The sequence below is a fragment of the Chaetura pelagica genome, unplaced genomic scaffold (genome assembly GCF_000747805.2).
Source record: "Chaetura pelagica isolate M959 unplaced genomic scaffold, ChaPel_1.0 scaffold141, whole genome shotgun sequence".
Taxonomy (NCBI): domain Eukaryota; kingdom Metazoa; phylum Chordata; class Aves; order Apodiformes; family Apodidae; genus Chaetura; species Chaetura pelagica.
In genome coordinates, this window is record NW_009952059.1 from 702336 (window position 1) to 721510 (window position 19175).

The 19175-nt window shown below is 40.6% G+C and overlaps 2 protein-coding genes across 2 annotated transcripts in view; one reads left to right on the forward strand and one right to left on the reverse strand.

Annotated features, from left to right (window-relative positions):
- The window catches only part of DNAJC2 (DnaJ (Hsp40) homolog, subfamily C, member 2), a 16128-nt gene extending 4900 nt beyond the window's left edge, over nucleotides 1–11228 (forward strand). The window contains exons 6-17 of the mRNA XM_010004178.1: nucleotides 439–519; nucleotides 1293–1358; nucleotides 3484–3575; nucleotides 3678–3799; nucleotides 4852–5001; nucleotides 5292–5380; nucleotides 5467–5536; nucleotides 7098–7282; nucleotides 8573–8673; nucleotides 9570–9677; nucleotides 10415–10569; nucleotides 11078–11228. Of these exons, the coding sequence (XP_010002480.1) occupies nucleotides 439–519; nucleotides 1293–1358; nucleotides 3484–3575; nucleotides 3678–3799; nucleotides 4852–5001; nucleotides 5292–5380; nucleotides 5467–5536; nucleotides 7098–7282; nucleotides 8573–8673; nucleotides 9570–9677; nucleotides 10415–10569; nucleotides 11078–11152 (1294 nt within the window). The 3' untranslated portion in view covers nucleotides 11153–11228. The remainder of the gene's footprint in view (nucleotides 1–438; nucleotides 520–1292; nucleotides 1359–3483; nucleotides 3576–3677; nucleotides 3800–4851; nucleotides 5002–5291; nucleotides 5381–5466; nucleotides 5537–7097; nucleotides 7283–8572; nucleotides 8674–9569; nucleotides 9678–10414; nucleotides 10570–11077) is intronic.
- A 16-nt stretch (nucleotides 11229–11244) lies between these two features.
- PMPCB (peptidase (mitochondrial processing) beta) lies at nucleotides 11245–18411 on the reverse strand. Its single transcript, XM_010004188.1, has 13 exons — nucleotides 18264–18411; nucleotides 17857–18071; nucleotides 17451–17537; nucleotides 16848–16977; nucleotides 16258–16456; nucleotides 15504–15583; nucleotides 14829–14941; nucleotides 14389–14532; nucleotides 13671–13831; nucleotides 11979–12064; nucleotides 11816–11904; nucleotides 11528–11603; nucleotides 11245–11433 (listed from the first exon to the last, which is right to left on the reverse strand). The coding sequence occupies exons 1-13, from the start codon at nucleotides 18409–18411 to the stop codon at nucleotides 11369–11371; spliced, it is 1593 nt and encodes a 530-aa protein (XP_010002490.1). The 3' UTR covers nucleotides 11245–11368.
- Nucleotides 18412–19175: the final 764 nt, after the last annotated feature.

Sequence of the window (19175 nt, forward strand, 5' to 3'; positions counted from 1 at the left end):
GTAGGGAAAAATGGAACAGAGGCAGAACGTGCATTATTCCCTTGTGCTCCATTAGAATATGTGGGAAACTTCCTGGAGCCTGCCACAGAGCTGAGTTATTCACAGAGCAACTTCTGTCCACTTTGTGTAAGTTTCTTTCTCAGAAGAATGTGTGTGGAGAATTGTTTATCTACAAAGACACCTTGTGCTACATCAGGTCCCCGTGTAGGCACACCAGCCTTGGGCAGGAGCTTGCTTTTTTGGGGAAGTGCTCCAAAAAAGGCCCAATCTGGAGGATGTTCAGAAGGGACTCCTGTTTTCTTCCTCTTTCCTGGTTCCTTTCTGTGTTGGTGGGAGGGAGCCTCTTGAGTTGGTATTTTGATTCCATATTTAGCACTTGCAATGCTATGAAGTAAGATTATATATATTGTTTCTTTAATATATCAATTTATTTTTCAGGTGGTCAAATAAGAAAAATGTTCCTAAACTTGGGGACATGAACTCATCATTTGAAGAGGTAGATGCTTTCTATTCATTTTGGTAAGTTAGCTGATCCCTCAGCTTCTATTCATAGCACTCAAGATGTGTGGCAGAAAGGGCTTCCACACCCTTTTGTACGTGGGTTGTTGCCTGGGGCCTTTCCTGACCCAGTGACGTCACTAAATCACCCCTCAGCTGTTTGGTGCCTTCCTGAAACTGGGCTGGTTTTCTCCTAGCTAGGACACCCACACTGTAAATTCACAGTTACAGCAGGAGCTTCTGACAGTTCTCTGACCACAACAGCTGTCAACTGAGTTGACCCACAGCCTAGAAGTGGGGTTCATCTCACCTAACTTGTGGGTTCAGTGGAGGTGTCTACCAAGTATTTAAGCTCCCCTGGTTAAGGGAGGTCTGTCTAGTCCAATAAAGTCAGTAGAGTTTATGGCTTGACTCATCAGCCAAATACAGATGCTTACATAAAGATGAAATTAATTTCTCTCTGTACTCTACAGACTGCATTATACCTCCACTGTCTATTATGGGATCTTAGACAACTGCACTGTAGACATTGGTAGAGTTGGTGACACTGATCCTATCCTGAAATACAGGGGTGTCTGCAGTACAGAGGTGTAAATCACTATTGTCAACAGCATCTTGCATTTGACTTAAAGTGGAATCATTGTAGGTGCAGTATAATAGCAAATTATGTATTATAAACTGTAAATGACAGTATTATTGCCTACAAAAACCTAATTGTAAAAAAAGGTAGATTATTTATGATAGTTGTGCTGTTTTCTTTCTTCTTTTTTTTTTTTTTTAATAATTTACTTTAGGTATAATTTTGATTCCTGGAGAGAGTTTTCCTATTTAGATGAAGAAGAAAAAGAAAAAGCAGAATGGTATGTAAGTAATAAGAAATTTGACAGGAGACTGAGATTGATACAGCAAAGTTTTCCAGCTTTCTATTTGACTGTACGTCATAGGAAGAAAGGCAGCTGAACTAAGACTGAATCCCACTCTCCCAGCTCAGTAGTCAGTCACAGACTGGAACTGAACTGACTTCTTGCTTACATCACAGAGGTGTTTCTGAGGCGCTTTGAAATGCGTGTTCATCTGAGTTCAGACTTGCAGTTCCAGCAAGTCCCTAACCCAGGTTGAACCTGGAGCCAGAACAGAGTAGATGAGTAAGCAGGTTCTCTCTTTTCTCTCTTTTCTTTCACCAACTTTATTAAACTGTGCTGAGACGAGTGGTACTGTCTAGAATTGAGAGAGATTAGTTCTGATGGCTTGACATCAATAAAACTAGTGTATTTGTTGATGTAGTGATAGTTGCTGAATTACTCAGACCACATTGCCATTGGAAAATACATTCTATTTTTATCAGTTATGAACACACAATGTTCAAGTTAAGGCACAGAGTCATGTAGTCAAAATGTATTTAACAGGACACAGCCTTTCACTTAGTCACCCTTGTATAACCATAACTTGCAGTCAATTAACCTCTTTATCCAGGTTTGAATAGAAATCAATTTTGTTGATAGATTGAGTGGTGAGCTTGCTTTGTGGCTAAAAACTGCCTTGTTTAGGCTCTAGCCAGGCATTCATTCCTCTTATCCCTTTTCCTGGTATTCCATTTTTTGATCCTCTCTGGGCCCAGTGTTCTCCCTGCTGTGAAGGTTCCCTGAAGGCACTGTAATCAATTCCATACCCCCTGTATTTTTTAATAAAATATACAGATTAATCTCTAGTCTCCTTATTGGAGGAAGGCTCTTGAATTAATTGTGTAGCTATTTTTGTGCTTATTCCTGTCATTATTATCCTTTTTTAAAAACACTGAGACAGATGGTACATAGTGTGCTGTACTTAAGAGAGAGAACTATGTTTCAGCTTCTTCTGTTCAGATGGTCATATTCTTGTTATGCCTCCATGGCAAAGGTGATGCTGCTCCTGTTTTAAACCTTCAGTCTCTTCACAGTAGTCCCCTACTCTGTTAGGGGGATTGTATTCTTTATTCTGAGGTATACTGTTCTGTATTTGGTTGTGTAAATGAGGAGATAGACCCCCATTAAAATTTTTCCTCTTGACAGCTCTGACATATTTTTATGAAGACAGGCTGAGGGAGTTGGGGTTGTTCAGGCTGAAGAAGAGAAGGCTCTTGGGAGGACCTTATAGAGGCCTGCCAGTACCTGAAGGGGCTACAGGAAAGCTGGGGAGGGACTTTGTCCAAGAGCTTGTAGTGACAGGACAAGGTGTAATGGCTTTAAACTGGAAGAGGAGAGATTGCGGTTAAAGATCAGGAGGAAATTCTTTAGTGTAAGGGTGGGGAGACACTGGAACAGGCTGCCCAGGGAAGTTGTAGAAGCTCCATCCCTGGAAGTGTTCAAGGGCAGGTTGGATGGGGCTCTGAGCAACCTGATCTGGTGGGAGATGCCCCTGCCCATGCAGAGGGCTGGAACTAGATGGATCTTTAAGGTCCCTTCCAACCCAAACCATTCTATGAGTCTAAGATTCCATGATTTTCAGATTAGTTATCTATTTAACCTGGGCTGTATTTTACTGGAATGAATCTGGCATGGTTTTCCCAGTGTCACAGTACTTCACAGAAAGTGTTCTTTCTGTGCTTTTACTTGACATGACCTATATTCTGTAAAGTGGAGATAATTGCCATTGATTATATTGCTGTCCTTTAATTAAGCTGTTTGCCAGCATTTCAGTAGTTGTTTGGGTTTAATGTTAGGCCAACAAGTGGATTCTATTTTGAAAATAAAGTCCATGATCTCATTCCCTGCAATGACAGATAAGCAGCTTGTTCTGTCAAGTGTTTTGAAGGCTTATGTAATTGTGTAAATGCTTAGCATTTTTTACGTGAGCTTGGGGCCTGGAATTTCATTTTTTAAGTCCATTAATTAAGTATTCAGAGAAGAGCATCTGTGTGGGGAAACTTCTTAAAGGTTGTTGTTGAATTTCCAACAGAGTGACACTGTAGGGCATTAACACTGAACCAACTACACTTTGCCTTTTCAGTCGAGATGAAAGGAGGTGGATTGAAAAGCAGAACAGAGCTGCCAGAGCATTAAGAAAAAAAGAAGAAATGAACAGAATTAGGACACTTGTTGGTGAGCATCTAAACTGCAGGTTTTTTAAAGACAGATATGTTAACTAACAGTGGAAACCTCCTGTTTTTTCTTTTGTATATGATGAATCCTTTTTTCTGCCAGATAACGCATACAGCTGTGATCCTAGGATAAAGAAATTTAAGGAGGAGGAAAAGGCAAAGAAGGAAGCAGAAAAGAAAGCAAAGGTAGAAGCAAAACGAAAAGAACAGGAGGCAAAAGAAAAAGTAAGTTAACCACTTTATTTGGTCTGAAAATAGTTCAGTCATACCTGATACACTGCTTCAGCTTCTAACAATGACTTTGTGACATCCTAGAATTATACTGGGGTTGAAAGATACATTGTCTTTGATCCCTGTGCAACAGGCAGTGCAGCCTAATGTCCAGCCTAGACCTTCCCTGGTGTAGCTTTAGGCCATTCCCTATCACTATTTACTTGTGAGAGGAGACCTCAAGCAGATCAACATTCCCACCCAACTTGGTGTCATCTGCAAACTTACTGAGGGTACATTCTGTCTCCTCACAAGGTCATTGATAAAGATGTTAAAGAAGCACAGATCTGATACAAAAAAGACCTTCTAAGACAAGAGTTTTATTGTTGCATACACTTCCTCTGGTGTAGAGGCAGCCATTGAGTTCTGTGGCTGCTTTCCTTTTTCATGACATGGGTACAGCTGCTTGCTTCCTGCTTATGGTCTGTGCATAGTTGACTGGTATGAAACGCTTAAGTTCCCCTAGTTAAGAGAAGTCTGTCTAGTCCAATGAAGTCAGTAGAGTTTATGGCTTGACTCATCATACATAATGTATTTGATTAATGTTAACAATTTGGAAAAGATGGCTCTGAAAGCAGTACCAGAAATCAGAGAGAACTGTAAGGTGCTAAAAAGCAATTTAAAAGACAGCACTGAAGCACTGAGAGACTTTATGTTAAAAGGAGAAATGTTGGAGCACTGTGTTTTTCCAGGCTTGTACTCCTGGGGCAGCCATAGGAATTTTCCTACAGTTTTGTATCTTCATTTTAAAGGAAGTCAAGATTTATAAACTAGGGGTCTCATAGTGAGTATCTGAATTAATGCAACTGGCCCAAGTTTAATCACCTCCTTCAAAATCCTTGGAAACCAAAACACTGAAGTAATGGTTTATTAAAACAAAACCAACAACAATGACAAAAAAACCAAAAAAACCCAAACAAAACCTGAAACGACACATTTTAATACTGAATAACCCTATAACAGTGTGACTTTGAGGTTTTGTGATTGTTTTTTGCTTTTGATTGCAGCAAAGACAAGCAGAATTGGAAGCAGCACGGTTAGCAAAAGAAAAGGAGGAAGAAGAAGTTAGGCAACAAGCATTAGTAGCAAAAAAGGAAAAAGAGATACAGAAAAAAGCAATCAAGAAAGAAAGGCAAAAACTGAGAACGACATGCAAGGTACTTAAATATTATTATAGTGAAATACAGGTTACATCAGTGAAATTATTATGTTTGTTTAGATGTCACATGCTTGCTTGTTCTTATGGCTGGAGATGGTATGGAAAGTGGATTTACTAAAAAGCAAAATACTATACCACATACTTATGATAGTTTTGAGTTATGAGTAAGGCTGACCAAATAGGTCCAAGCACAGCAGTGGCTGAAGAATGCTGTGTGTTAAGCCTTTGTCTGAAGGAACAGGACAATAAAGTTCAAGAACTTTGTAGAACATGTATTTCTGCTTCCAGAACTGGAATTACTTTTCTGATAATGAGGCAGATTGTGTTAAAATGATGGAGGAGGTGGAAAAGCTTTGTGATCGTCTTGAGCTAGCAAGGTAAGTTTTCCTGCTGCTGACATATGTTTGTTTTGATACCAATCTTTCTCCTAGCTATCTGTTGTAACTTAATAATTTATTTTTAGTCTGCAATGCTTGAACGAAGCACTTACATCCACAACAAGGGAAGGAGGAAAGGCGGCTGTAGTAAAACAGGTAATTATGCCGAGTGTCAAATCAAAGTAACAGAATAATTTGATTTGTGAAATCGACACGAGTCAGTCAAAGTAAGACACAACTAGCAGCACTGGGATCCTGCCTGTTAAACACAAAGGACTGATTTTTAAGAGTCCCCAAGCAGACTTGATCTCTGCTCCATTTGACATTGTGCAGTTCAAGGCTGGTGAAATAACCAGGGCCAGCTGAGAGAAACATGCCTTTTTAATTAGTAAAGGACTCAAAACCTACCATTTGTACAGTATACAGGGAAAGTAGAGGAATTTAATTATGCCAAGCAATGCGCTGCAATTACCTGGAGGGGAAGTAGGGCAGTTTTAGCCTATTTTGTAACACAAGAAAAATGCAAGTTTGGTATATGTGATCTGGGACTAGATACACAAGAGGACCCAAGTGCTGCAGGTAGTAGGCACTGGGTGGGTTGGATACCTAAGTATGGGGAAAAGCAAGACACTTGTGATTGAGATTTGTAAAACTCAGCAAGGATCTGCCTAAATTTGCCAGCAGGGAAAAGCCACTGGGACTAATAAAGCTGAGCTTAAGAGGGAATAAGGTGCTTTCTCATGCACTTTGGATTCACAGCTGTGAACTTTCTTCCTTGCTGGGGAAGATGATCCAACCCTGTCCCAGGGTCAGGTTTACTCAGCAGATAACTTAAGACTCAAATCCCTCTTGTCCTACAGGAGACTGAATGCAGTCTCCCTGTCTCCAGGAAAGTCCTCCCAACACAGGACAGTCACCTTTCTGTCTCTCTCTTAAGTGTTTCACTTTTGCATGCATAAAAATTATGTATCAGATAAAATCTTCTGGCAAAAGGGAAGTTACTATGAGACAGATAGAGAGAAACCTATTTGGGGCATCCTGCCAACAGGATTAAGTACACAGTTTTTTAATATTGCCAGGACTAGACTGGGCATACTCAGAAGGAGATACATTGAAGATAAGTCACACCACAGTCTCAAGATGTGGTTACAGTTCACAAAGCTGTGCAGTGAATAACCAGTTCTGCTGAACTGCTTGCTAACAAACTACACATGGCCATCTAACCCTGAATAAGCACCTACTGACTAAAATGGGGGTTATTCCAGGTAATGCTAACTTAGTAACTGAGAATTTCTGGCATAACAAGGCTTAGGTAGCAGTTGACTTGAAGACTGGGAAATCAGTGTATTCAACATGGATATTTAACTGCCCTGACCAGTCACTTCAGGTTCCTCATACTTTTGTGGATCTGCCCCTGTAAGTCACATGTTAGCCTGGACATTGCCACTATATTCAGAAGTTTTGCTTTAAGCTTAGGAGTGTTCATTTAATTTGCTAGAAAACTTAATGGATTTTTGCTGCAGCTCCTAATCTGGGATGGCCAAATTTATGCATGGGATGGAGGGAAGTAATACTGGAGCAGATAAGCTCCTCAGTTTCCTTATGTGTTATGTACAGAACATAAACTAAGCAAACTTCAAGGCCATTCCAGAGAGAGGAGTTTGTGTCACCATAAAATGTAAAAATAAATAAATAAAGCCTGTTTACAATCCTTCAGATAGAAGAAATAAATGAACAAATAAGGCGAGAGAAAGAAGAGGCAGAAGCTCGTATGCGCCAAGCAACAAAGAGTTCAGAGAAGTCAAGCACTGGTGGTGGAGGGGGAAGCAAAAATTGGCCAGAAGATGATTTACAGTTGTTAATAAAAGCTGTGAACCTCTTCCCAGCAGGGACTAACTCGAGGTACTTACAGGTTTGGTGTTAAAAGCCCTACTAACAATTTTTAATTAAATAATAATCTATCTCAGTACAAGTTCTTTTCAGATCTCCCTAAGTATGATGCCAATATAAGAACTCCCTGAACTTCTTAATTTTCCTTGACTGTTGTGCAGCCTAGGGTTTGTCTTCTCTTAATACCATGCTCTACATGTCACTGGACTTACCTCTGGCCTTGTATCTTGTTTCCCCCCAGACTTGGGCCCCAGTCCACCAGCAGGATTTTGCAGAGATGAACATCTGCACAGAGCTTACTAAAGTACAGGCTCTAGTCCTTAAAGCAGCAGGCAAAAACAAAGTGACCTTGATAACATTATGGGTAGGAATGCAAGTATGTAAGCTGCTTCCAGGAGGTCCACAATGAATGTGAGGCTGGTTTCTCCTCTACACGGTAGAAAGAAAACATCCCGAGATAAAAGCAAAGTGCTCCAGCTCTCTTCAGGGGAGAGGACAGCCACGGGAAAAGGGAAAGGCTGGGATTCACTGAAAGCAGCAGTAGTGGCCATCAGCTTACATATGAGCATCATGAACAGGCACATGCCTTAAATTGAGTTCTTTCCCAGGAGTGAAATGCCTTCTTCCACTTAGGATTCACAGATTTGAAGTCTCCATTACAAGATTTGGATGCTTAATTTAAAAAAAAAAACAAGCTGTCATCCTCTGTATGGAGATGATACCAGTACCTGTTTCTGCACTGCAGCTCAGTCAAGAGTACTCATTGACAACAAAGGCCTAGATACGATCCTCCTGTCTGACCAGGTGCAAATATTCCCTTCCATTTTCTAATAATGCACTAGGAGTAATTTTGGGACTCGGCCCATTCCAACTCTCTCCTGGTGAAGCCCCTTTACTAGATACATAGGTATTCTTCTGGGGGGCAGTGGAAACAGGGTTAGTAACTTCTTAGCTGTGTCAGCACAGCCTGCAGTATTTCATCCCAGAGGTGTTGAGGGAGTTCCAGGAAGCCAACAGCTGAGCAGACTTCTGAGGATTAGAGGTTTGCACTTACCTATATTCTACCCCTTCCTTATTGGGAGCCAAAAAGTTCAACTAAGCTGATTGAATTCTTAAGGGAAGCATCTGCATTTAGTGACTGAAAACCTTCCAGAATAGTTACCATGAGGGTTTATATGTATTTAAGTATGATTAAACTTCCTTAGGAGTTGATACAAATGTGTACAGGTGCTTGACCGTAGCTGGTATGAAGATAAACCTCATATGTAATATGCTGGTTCACCCTTTCTGCTCTTGCTTTAGGTGGGAAGTTATTGCCAATTACATGAACTTGCACTCTACTACTGGAATAAAACGAACAGCAAAAGATGTCATCAATAAAGCAAAGAGCCTCCAAAAGCTTGGTATCTATATTTCCTTACTTTTGCCATAAGATGGTCTGCATGCTTCTCTACAGCTTGGTTTTCTGAGTGGCAGTGTGTTCCTGAGAAAATCCTCTGTATATCCCCCAAAATAATTGAAGATTGAGAGGAGCACGTACATGATGCAGTATTTCCAACCTAATGGCTGTTGTGCAAGTCACCATCTCCTGAGCAACTCAGGAATTCTCTAACTCGATGCAAGATGTGCAGGCCACGGGGGGGTACCTCAGCTTCTCTGAGCTCAGAGACAAAAGGGCCTGCCAGGGAGCTCAGTACAGAGGAAGGCACCTAGAATAACTGGAACTGATGAAGCATTGATACTTTAAAAAGATGAATGGGAGTTGGTACCAGAGTAAGACATCTAAATTAACGTGGCTTATTTCCTCTTGTGGTCAATAAAGCCTAGAGAGCTCTGGAGTGAGTTCTCAAGAAAATCAAAATATTCCACTAAAGAATAAAATAAGTTTTAAGTTTCTCCATTCCAAACCCCATCCCTGCAGGAGGATCCACACTTCCCCAGTGTTCCTGCCCCTCTGTCATGCTTTTACTCTGGGTAATGTGTGAGGCTTGTGCCACAGCCTTTGCTTGAGAGAATAATCCTTGATTTCACTGAAGTTGCAAGTTCAGGCTTTAAGCTTATACAGGAAAGTATTCATCTTGGCAGTATAAAGCAGGATAGGAGTTGGAGAACCTCACATTTTGGACCCCAAAAGTTTTATTTCTTTTTCTGTCTACCAACCCCTTGATCATCATTTTAAAGGAAGTAGGAATTAGGTCTTTTGCGATTATGTGATTATTGGTTTATCTGCTACACAATGGTATTATTACATCTGGCTTTAATTTTGTTGCAATAATTATTCAATGTCTGTTGCTTGTAGACCCTCACCAAAAAGATGATATAAACAAGAAAGCATTTGACAAGTTTAAAAAAGAACATGGTGTGGTGCCTCAGATGGACAGTGCTTCCCCCTCGGAACGATTTGAAGGTAAAGGTGAAAAGGGAACCCTTCTTGCAGAATCATCTCCCCTGTGCTTCTTACTAAGCAATAAAACTTATAAACTTACTCACTTAAAAACTTATGTAGCAAATATAAAAGTGATCAGGGTTCCGTTACCAGAGGATTTCTGGTACCCACAGTACAAACCACAGTTAACTAACTAGTAACAGCCTGAAATGCTTCCATGTGAGGCCACAGTTAAAGTCTGATGCTGAGATTTCCTGTTCCTCAGAGGGTGCTACATTGTCAGGTAAAGGTAGGCCTAAGGGGATGCACCTGAGGTACAGAATCATCCTACAGCTGAGCTTTGGTCTCCTGTTAAATCCCAAACACCTCCCATCAAATTTTCCAGAGACTCGCATAAGGCCAAGTGCTGCCTTATTGAAACACAAAAGGAAAAGTTACATTGCTGCCCTGAAGATGTGTCTTCACAGGGCAGTACAGTGATCCAACACTCGGCTGACAACAAAAGATGGTGCCTTCTAACTTCCTTGGACTTATTTAAAAGATCCCAAGGACAATTTGTCCAGGCAGTTTCAGGGTTTGTTTATATTTCTTTCAGGTTTTTGGTAGGGGTAGTCCTTAGGTCAGACTGCAGATTAGTTGCATCACAAAACTGCAAGGATTTTAAATCAACTGTAATTGATTTGACAATATTTTCTTAGGCTTACCTCATAGGCACCTTATTTTTTTTTTCTTGCTGTCATTTTTGCACTTGAAAACAGGATCACCTTTAGATTCATCCCCTTGGACTACAGAAGAACAAAAGCTTTTAGAACAAGCACTAAAGACTTATCCAGTAAATACTCCAGAAAGATGGGAGAAAATAGCAGCAGCTGTTCCAGGCCGGTCAAAAAAAGACTGCATGAAACGATACAAGGTAGGGTGCCTCACCTCCTTTGAGGACTAATTATCCCAGGTCTGTCTGAATCATTTGCTTTTACTGTTGCTTTCCATACTACCAGAGACAGTTCCTGACAACAGCAAACTATCACAAGGTGGAGCCTTATGGCTAAACTTTTTTTTTTTGGTAACTCAACCCCAGGACAGTTTTCCTCAGTGAAAGCAGTGGCTTTGGAAGCGGGGAAGGGAGGTCTGTCTGACTGAGTCTGTCTTATAATTTGGGAGCAAGTTCTTGTAGACGGTCAAGTCCTATCCCTAGCCTTGTGTAGGCAAAGTTTCTGCTGAAGAGCAAGTAAATGAGCATTGACCTTTCCATTAATTTGCTTGTTTCTAAAAGAAATTGTTTTAAGGTATTAAGCTGTCTACATTCATCATTATGTTGAGAGCTAGAGTGTTTCAGGCTGAATAGATGTGGTGTTCAAAAGCACAGCACTGTTAACAAGTTCCACATTTAGATAAGTACCTTTTTCTTTCCAACTCTCCAGGAACTCGTTGAAATGGTCAAGGCAAAGAAAGCTGCTCAAGAACAAGTGATGAATGCTACTAAAGTCAAGAAATGACTCTTACTGACAATCTTTTGTTTTATAATAAAAATGCAAATACTGTACAAGTTTTCATTCCTTCCTTAATTATACAAATACACAGGACTGGCTGGTTCTTGAGTTTTAATCTTCTCAAATGTATTTCTCCCACTCAAAAACTTAAAACAGGGTATAGTTGGGTTTTTTTGGTTGTTTTTTTTAAAGCTCAAACATACTGAAAGTTCTTGTTATTCACTACTCACGAAGCCAGTACATGCCACTGCAGATTTTGTTATATTCTGGAAGTTGTTCAATTGGACCTGGAAGTTAAAGAAAGTTGGCCATGACACATGCTAAACTGATACTGGTTGGTGTGGAGGGGTTATGGGAGGGTGGGAAACTTATCCAACATACCAACAGCAGCAACTGCAGGATGCTTATCATAGATGTACTTTGTGCAAACTTCTCTAATATTCTGGGCATCAATAGCCTGAAAGGGGTAAAGAGACATCTTCATTACCAATCCTAAAACAGTATTAAGAGCTGGTGATCTTAATTTTGTGTAATGCAAGGAACAGACAACAAAACAGCTGGAAATTTTCTCCATTGAAAATAGTCTAGCAACTTCTGTATTGTTACTTCCTGTAGCAATGACATTTCTTAAGGCCCTAACTTAAAAATTGTACCATGACTGACACTTACTTCAATTCTTGCTTCAAGTTCTGGAATTGGGATTCGGCGCTTGTAACACAGCATTTGTCTTCCAATGTCTTCACAGATTGGTGTGGACCCTAAAATGGGATCAATATGCATCAATAATCAGGATGCAACTCCACTAAGAATAAAAAGCACTCATAAGTCTCACCATCCAGTTGTAGCAGCATATTTGTCTTCAGTAGATTTTTCGCTCTAGCTACTTCATTTTCTGTAACGTTTGTGCAAAGTCTTATCCTGAAAAACAGTTAAAATCCAAAGGCATTAAGTAATGGTAACCTGTAGAATACAAGAATGCCTATGATAATGAGGTGCATATACCAGGCATGTGTTTCCCATAGACAGAGCAGTTCAAGAGAATTTGGTATGGAAACAAGCAATAGGATGCAAAGCAGCAGCATAAGAGTAGAGGTTTTTGGATGCACCCCAATACACCCAAGAGCAAGTTTTTCCCTTTAGAGCTGTATTTCATTTTATTACATGAAATTTCTAAGCCAAATGTAGTCCATACTTGCTATCTCAAGCATAGCTGTTACTAAGATAGCAGAAGACAAAACAATTAGCAGTAATTAGCCCAGAAAGCAGTCCATTACTTCCTGGCTCTTGGCAAGATAATTATACACCACCATTTCACTAGGACAGGGGGATGCATTGGAGATCTTAACCACATCTTGTCACAGGAATGGTTCCTGCCTTCCCTGGTGCTAAGCTCAAGCAAACAGACAGCTAAAATCATGCCATTTTCTCCACAAGGTGTTTACAGAGACCTCATAGAATAATGGGGTAATGATCTATGTAATTAAACTCATTTTCAAGTTTTCTTTCACCTTTTGTTTCAACTTAACCCACTTTAAATCAGTATTCTTACATAACATGTATCTGCCTCTAACGTCATCTGCAGTTCAAGCATTACAACTGCATCTGTGCACAGCTTTTAAATTTATATTTAAGCCTCAGATGAATTAATATTACCTAGAATAGGTAATACCTAGAATATTAATAGGAAAGCTGGGGAGGGATTTTTTACAAGGGCTTGTAGCTGGAGGACAAGGGGTAATGGCTTAAAATGGGAAGCGGGGAGATGTAGGTTAGACCTTAGGAGGAATTTTTTTACTGTGAAGGTGGCGAGACACTGGAACTGGTTGCCCAGGGAAGTTGTGGATGCCTCATCCCTGGAAGTTGGGCCAGGCTGGATGGGGCTCTGAGCAACCTGGTCTAGTCGGAGGTGTCCCTGCCCATGCAGGGCAGTTCGAACTAGATGATCTTTAAGGTTCCTTCCAACCTAAAATTCCATGTAGCAGCTCATCTGCCTTACATCATTTGACTTTCCCACGTACTCACTAGAGCTCTGTTAACACCACCACCTGGTAGGTCACGTGGGATGGCAACTGCAGAGTGGGTAACGACTAATGGTGTTTGTAGGGAACTGCATGTTCATTACTCTCATTCATTAATACTTCTTCAGTTGCCAAATGTGCAGCTCAGGAGCACTGCATACTGCTGACTTAGGAGTATTTGAAAAGGTTTGATGCATTTTCCTGTCACTTGCAAGTAAAAAAAACCATCACTGCCATATTTTCCTGTACAAGGAATCCTACTGTATTAACTACCGTTACTATTTATTCTTCCAGGGCAGAAAAAGAAAAGCAAACATAAACCTTCAGCTATTCACTCCAAGTAAGGCTGCCAGAAACTGACTGCACTTACCGTTTAATGCATTTGTTTCTTCCAGGCAAGACTAAGCAGAGAAACAAAAATATTCCCTTTAAATGACTGCTTTTTTATGTATAGCTGTATTCCTCCTCTGAAAACAGTATTTTTAGAGAAGCAGCTGTTAGCTTACCATTCTCTCTGAACAAAGTGCACCATGTCCTGTATAGTAGATGGCTCACAGACCATATAGAGTCCCCACAGCCCCGTATCAGTGTAGCAGGTGTTGAAGGACTGGAAGCTGTGACACAGGTTACCATGGCAGGCAATCTGAGCAAGTTTACTGGACAAATTCTGCTGACATGGAAAAAAATATATTTTATTAAGTGTTTTGAAAGCCTACCAGTCATCTCCATAATCTCCTGTTTTCATTTCAATGACGACAGAACATGCAGCAGTATCACAGACTCCAGTAGAAGCTACAAGCTTCAGCTCTTATCTCAACACTCCCTTTCCTTGCATGTAATTCCACATTTCCAAGTAACAGCCCCAATTTAAGCCAAAATCATCAGGTGTGATGGTTCAAGGAAAGGACAGTTACCAACACCCACAGGTTCTGACGACATACAGGTATGAAACACCCTGCTTTCTATGAGGGCTGGCAGACTTCAAGTCAAATCTACTTAGATGGTTCAGAACCACTTCCTAAGATATTCCTAGATCCCAGGCAACAAATTCTCTCTGACTCACAACTGTATCCCCCTCTCCTACTCCAAAAAAGAACCTTCAAAAACAGCCACAAAGCAGCAGTAGCACCATCAGACAGGTCTGAATGGGTCTGTACTGGCAGTAGCCAAGTTGGAGAGATCTCACCAGCCTCATTAAGAGCAGGAAGGTGCAGGTTCACTCACCACGCCTCCTCCAAAGGAACGATCCCAGTTACCTATCAGAGTATTTGCTACCATAAGTGGGATTGTATCTGGGTGTGACCAGCCAGCTGCTTCAACAGCTATTGCCAGGTGTGCCAGAGGCATCTTGTCATCTCTTATACGGATCTGTGGGAACATGAGAGTAGCTGCAGCACAACCTGTACACACTAATGTATTCAGAAAGTCAAAACATCAGGAGACAGACATTTCTATTACATCTGGATTATAAAGAATGCACACAGAGCACCAAAAATGAAAGCATGTGAAGTTTTATCTGATGTTGGCCTTCACTAGTCTTCCTTGTGGCAACTCTGGAGCACTTGGCCAACAGCAAGCCTAATGCCACACAGAGAGGGTACTACAGGTCCGTTGTGCTTACAGGGAATATAAGGGTCAGCTCAAAAAGCCACCTAACAGCTTACCTCACTACCTGTGAAGCTGCAAGGTGGCAGGGGTGGCAGTCCTCCTTCAGGAGCAGATGGCAAGTTCCCAAAGTGGCACTTTGCTAGGTCAAGTAGCTCATCATGACAGACCCCTGAACAAAGAGATTTCACATACTTTGTAGTGTCATTCTGTAAACAGTTCATTTAAATTGATGTGCAGTTTAGGCTCAACCAAGCTGTAATTTATTGTTACCCCATTTTATGGCACACTTTCAGATTCCTCACACCTCCTTATTGCACAGAGTAAGATCATCATTATGACCCTCCTTAATTCTCTTCAATAGCCTTCTATTAATATCACACCAAATCAAGCTGTTTGCTCTCAGTTTCAATGCTCAATCCTATTCCTCTTTTTGTGCTTTCATTGCTATTCCCCTTTTCACACTGAACCCCTTCTAGGCCCCTCTTTTCCTGCCCACGTGGAAGAATGACCTTGGCCTCCAATTCACTTCTAGTTACTGGTTTAAGAATGTTTCTGGAATATCGCTGAGGGGAGAAAGGAACAAAAGTTCAAAGGGTAACCCTTGCAGGGCTAACAATGAACTTTCAGGACCTACTGAACAATGGACAATTCATCATGTAAATCACAGAAACTTAAAGACCATTGTTCTAAGCACAGTTCCACATGATCTAGGGTGAATATTCCATACTAACCTCCAGCAGCAGCCAGAACCATTCTGGGTCCTTTGTAATGTGTTGTTATGTACTCGACCAAGTCATTACGGTTTATGGATCTAGAAACAGTCAAGGAAACACCACTATTGAGTCAGTCTAAGTTTATTAGAGGAAAAAGAGCTAAATTTATAGAACAGTATTATACCAAAATAATTTTAAGTGCTGCCAATTCACAAAGCTGTGCAGAAGCAGAAAGCTAAAATAAGGGTGGCTTCCTAAAAATGAATAGGAACTTGATATATTTTGCCTTTCAAAGCTCTTCTAGCTTCCTGAGAAGGAGTAAGAATTACAACTCAGCCGAGGGGAGACGGGATCCACTAATGATCTCATGCCCATTTGAGAACAGCACATTTAGCAGTCCCCTGCTCTGCACTGGTGTAAACAAATGCTGAAAGAGAGTGCAAACACAGCTGTATTTACAATAATGCCCAACACTACTGATGGGAAAAGGAACATTTCCAATTTTGTGTCAAATGCATTTTTAATAAACAGGAGAAAAATACAGCATTGAAGAGATGAAGTAGACATCTGAAGTTCACATACCCTTTGATGCCTATAACAGGGGATTTAAGGCAACAGAGGAATTAATTAAGGAGTTCTTGCAGTTATAGAGTGCAATTTCAGCTACCTTCCAAGTAAAAATGAAAACGGACACTGTTCCCTACATTTTTCAGATTAATCTTTTCAATATATGTTACCACGCAGTTAAAGACAGCCACAAATTTGGACATACTTGATGTTTTCAGTGGGTCCTAAAATTGTCCGTCCTAGGGCTGTTTTCTGATAAGCTGTAGCATGAAGGTAATCAAAGACAACTTCTTGTAAATTGGTTTCAACCTCTTGCATCTCTCGAAGTATAACTCCTCGCTCACGCTCAATCTCTGCTTCTCCCAGAGTACTGTTCTGAATTATGTCAGCAAGAATTTCCACAGCTAATTGAAAATAGAAACAAGAATGGAAAGTATGTTTTCAGACTACCAGTAAATTCTGGTTCCAAAAGTAAAACCCACCCCAAAGACCAAGTGGCTCAAGATTTGCTAACAAGATTAACAAGGGGACAAAAGAGTTGCTTTGCAGGAAGGGAGAAGTCCAAAAGGTATTTTACTTTGAGACTTTAAAGACAAAATGTGTCAGGTATCAACTTCCCTGCTAGTTCTCCTTTCCAAACCTGAATTCTCACATTCCTGTGAAGGTCAAGAAAGGACTTTTCACCCAGGAAGGAAGGGACTGTTATGCTGCAAAAGCTTTATTCTGTGTCACCTCATTGGGAGCTGGATAAGCACTTCGTTCTTTGCTGCTTTTCTGATGAATAACAGCAGTTACCTCTTGGCAAATCTTTTGAAAAAGCCTTTGCATAATACACGGTTTGTTCCCTGGATGTGTATGCATTCAGATGAGCTCCCATGTTCTCAATCTCTAGCTCAAGGTCTAACTGAGATCTCTTTTTTGTTCCCTGGAATAAAACAAAGAGAAAATTAAACTTGACCCTTTCATTCACCTACTCATCATTAATACTTCTTGACTGGAAAAGTCAAGGTGAAGAGAAAGAAAAGGTCTTAGAGAAAGAAAACTGGCATGCTAATCTCTCCAAGCTTGAAAGTCAAGATGCAAATCCTACTATGGTCCCAAAGGAAAATAAACAGCTGTCAAGAAGTAGACTACATGTTTTCCAAGACTACTACACTAAGTTATAAGCGAGTTAAATTAGATGTGTTACTAATCTCTAGTTGTGTCAACTACACAGAACTAGGACTTTAGCTTCACTTTCTAATGGAAACCAAAGCCTAAGTTATCCACTTTTTTCTCCTTCTCTCTTCAATTTGTAAAATTTACTTATACAATTCTGACAATGTTCTTATAATTGATCTGTAAAGATAAATAACTTAGAAGTCCATTGCAGACTTCTACATCAAGACTCATACTCACCTTGAAAGCCATATGCTCAAGGAAGTGAGCAGTTCCATTGTTCTTCTCATTTTCATACCTGCTTCCAGCATCAATCCAGAGTCCAACCTCATTAGGGCAAAAATAAAAATGCAATAATTTTAATAGCTAACAATGCAGCTTTGCTGGTTTGAGGTATGAACTACACATAGATTTTCCAGACCTATTTTTAAATGACTCTTCATTAAACAAAGCAGGTTTTTGAGGAAAAAAAAAAGTTGATCTTCACCAAAAAAAATCTAATCACAATTCATTTACAAAAGCCTGAAGAGTTCCATTTTCTAGTGGAAGTTTTAGAAACAATTGTTAACAAGCATTGAAAGAATGGAATTTAGGAAATGAACACACATGAGCAGTTACAAAGATCTTCCCTTTACAAGGTACCTACTGTGCATGTTGAGAGTCCAGAGTCTTCAGAAGCTACTTGCAAGCCATTTTCCAGGGGACTCACCCTAGTTTCAGGAACATTTAAGACTACTTCTGTCGCTGCTTTGGAAGCTCTGAACCTGCCTCTTCCAATATGCACATACTGCAAGGAAAAAGCATCAGTCACACTCAGATTGTTAAGGCATATCCTTGAGTGCCCTTCTGTAAAGTGTATTCCTGAACTTGAACATTAAGATTGTGGATCTTTCTTTAAAAAGAAAAAAAACTCAGCACTGATTTATTTGCCACCTCTTCACATTAGGGGTGTACTAACCTGACTCAGAAGAAAAACATTATGATAACTACAAGGGAGTAGAATGCATCTGTTTCCCTCCAGTCAAATGATCTGACAGAAAAGCTTGTCAGTACGGCCGGCCAGCCACCCTGAGAGCCACTCTTGTTTCTCTGTTCTGCCAGCAGCAGCCTGCAGGACCTTGAATACATCCTTTAACATCTGGAATTCACTTTTAGATAAAATGTACCCAAAAGAAGTGAGATACAGTCCAAGGGGGCCCATGTCCAGACAGCAAATCACAGCCACTCATTGTCCAGAACAAGGGCAGACACTGAAATTGCCACCCTTTATATATGCATCTGGCAGCTGAAGCACATTAAATCAGAATGTGGTTGAAAAGAAGATGTAGGTTAAAAATGAAAAAGTTTATGGCACTTCTTAAACATAAAGAAATGTAAATATGTATCCAAAATACGTAACTCAAGAAACAACCTATTAAAAAAATTTTAGTGCATCAAATAAAGAAAGATTTCCCTCATCATATGACTGCCCTAAACGTGAAAGTACAAAATCCAGTTCTTACCCACTCTCCCCGTGGAATACCAACAGGCTAGATCTCTCAAAACTCATGTATATTAGGATTGAAGCACAACCCAAGTTTGAAGGGGCCTCAGGAGGTCTGCAGTCCAACTTCCTGCTCCAAGCATGATCAGCTATGGGGTCAGACCAGTTTACTTGGGGGTTTTTGCAGATGGGTACTGAAAATCTCCCAGGATTGTGAGAAACCACACAGCCTGCTCCACTGCTTGACTGCCTCATGAAAAAAAGTTTTCCATATATCCAGTTTTGCCAATCTTGTGCCAACTGACTGATTCTGCTACCCTGCCCCACTGTGAAAAGCCTGGTTCTGTGTTCCTGACAACATTCTTATAGGTACTGGCACACAAGTTCAACCAAAGCTGTGTCTTCTCTGGGCTACGTCCCAGACCTTCTGCTTCTCCTCACAGAGCACAGGCTCCAGCCTGCAGGCACCTTGCTGGCCCCCT

Excerpts from the sequence above, each read along its gene's own strand:
- PMPCB (XM_010004188.1), bottom strand. The coding sequence starts at position 18,411 with ATGGGCCCCCTTGGACTGTATCTCACTTCTTTTGGGTACATTTTATCT. Across the intron at positions 18,072-18,263 it reads CTCAGGGTGGCTGGCCGGCC|GAATACACTTTACAGAAGGG; the intron begins GTACTGACAAGC and ends GTTCAAGTTCAG. Across the intron at positions 14,533-14,828 it reads GCAGCTTCACAGGTAGTGAG|ATCCGTATAAGAGATGACAA; the intron begins GTAAGCTGTTAG and ends ATGTTCCCACAG.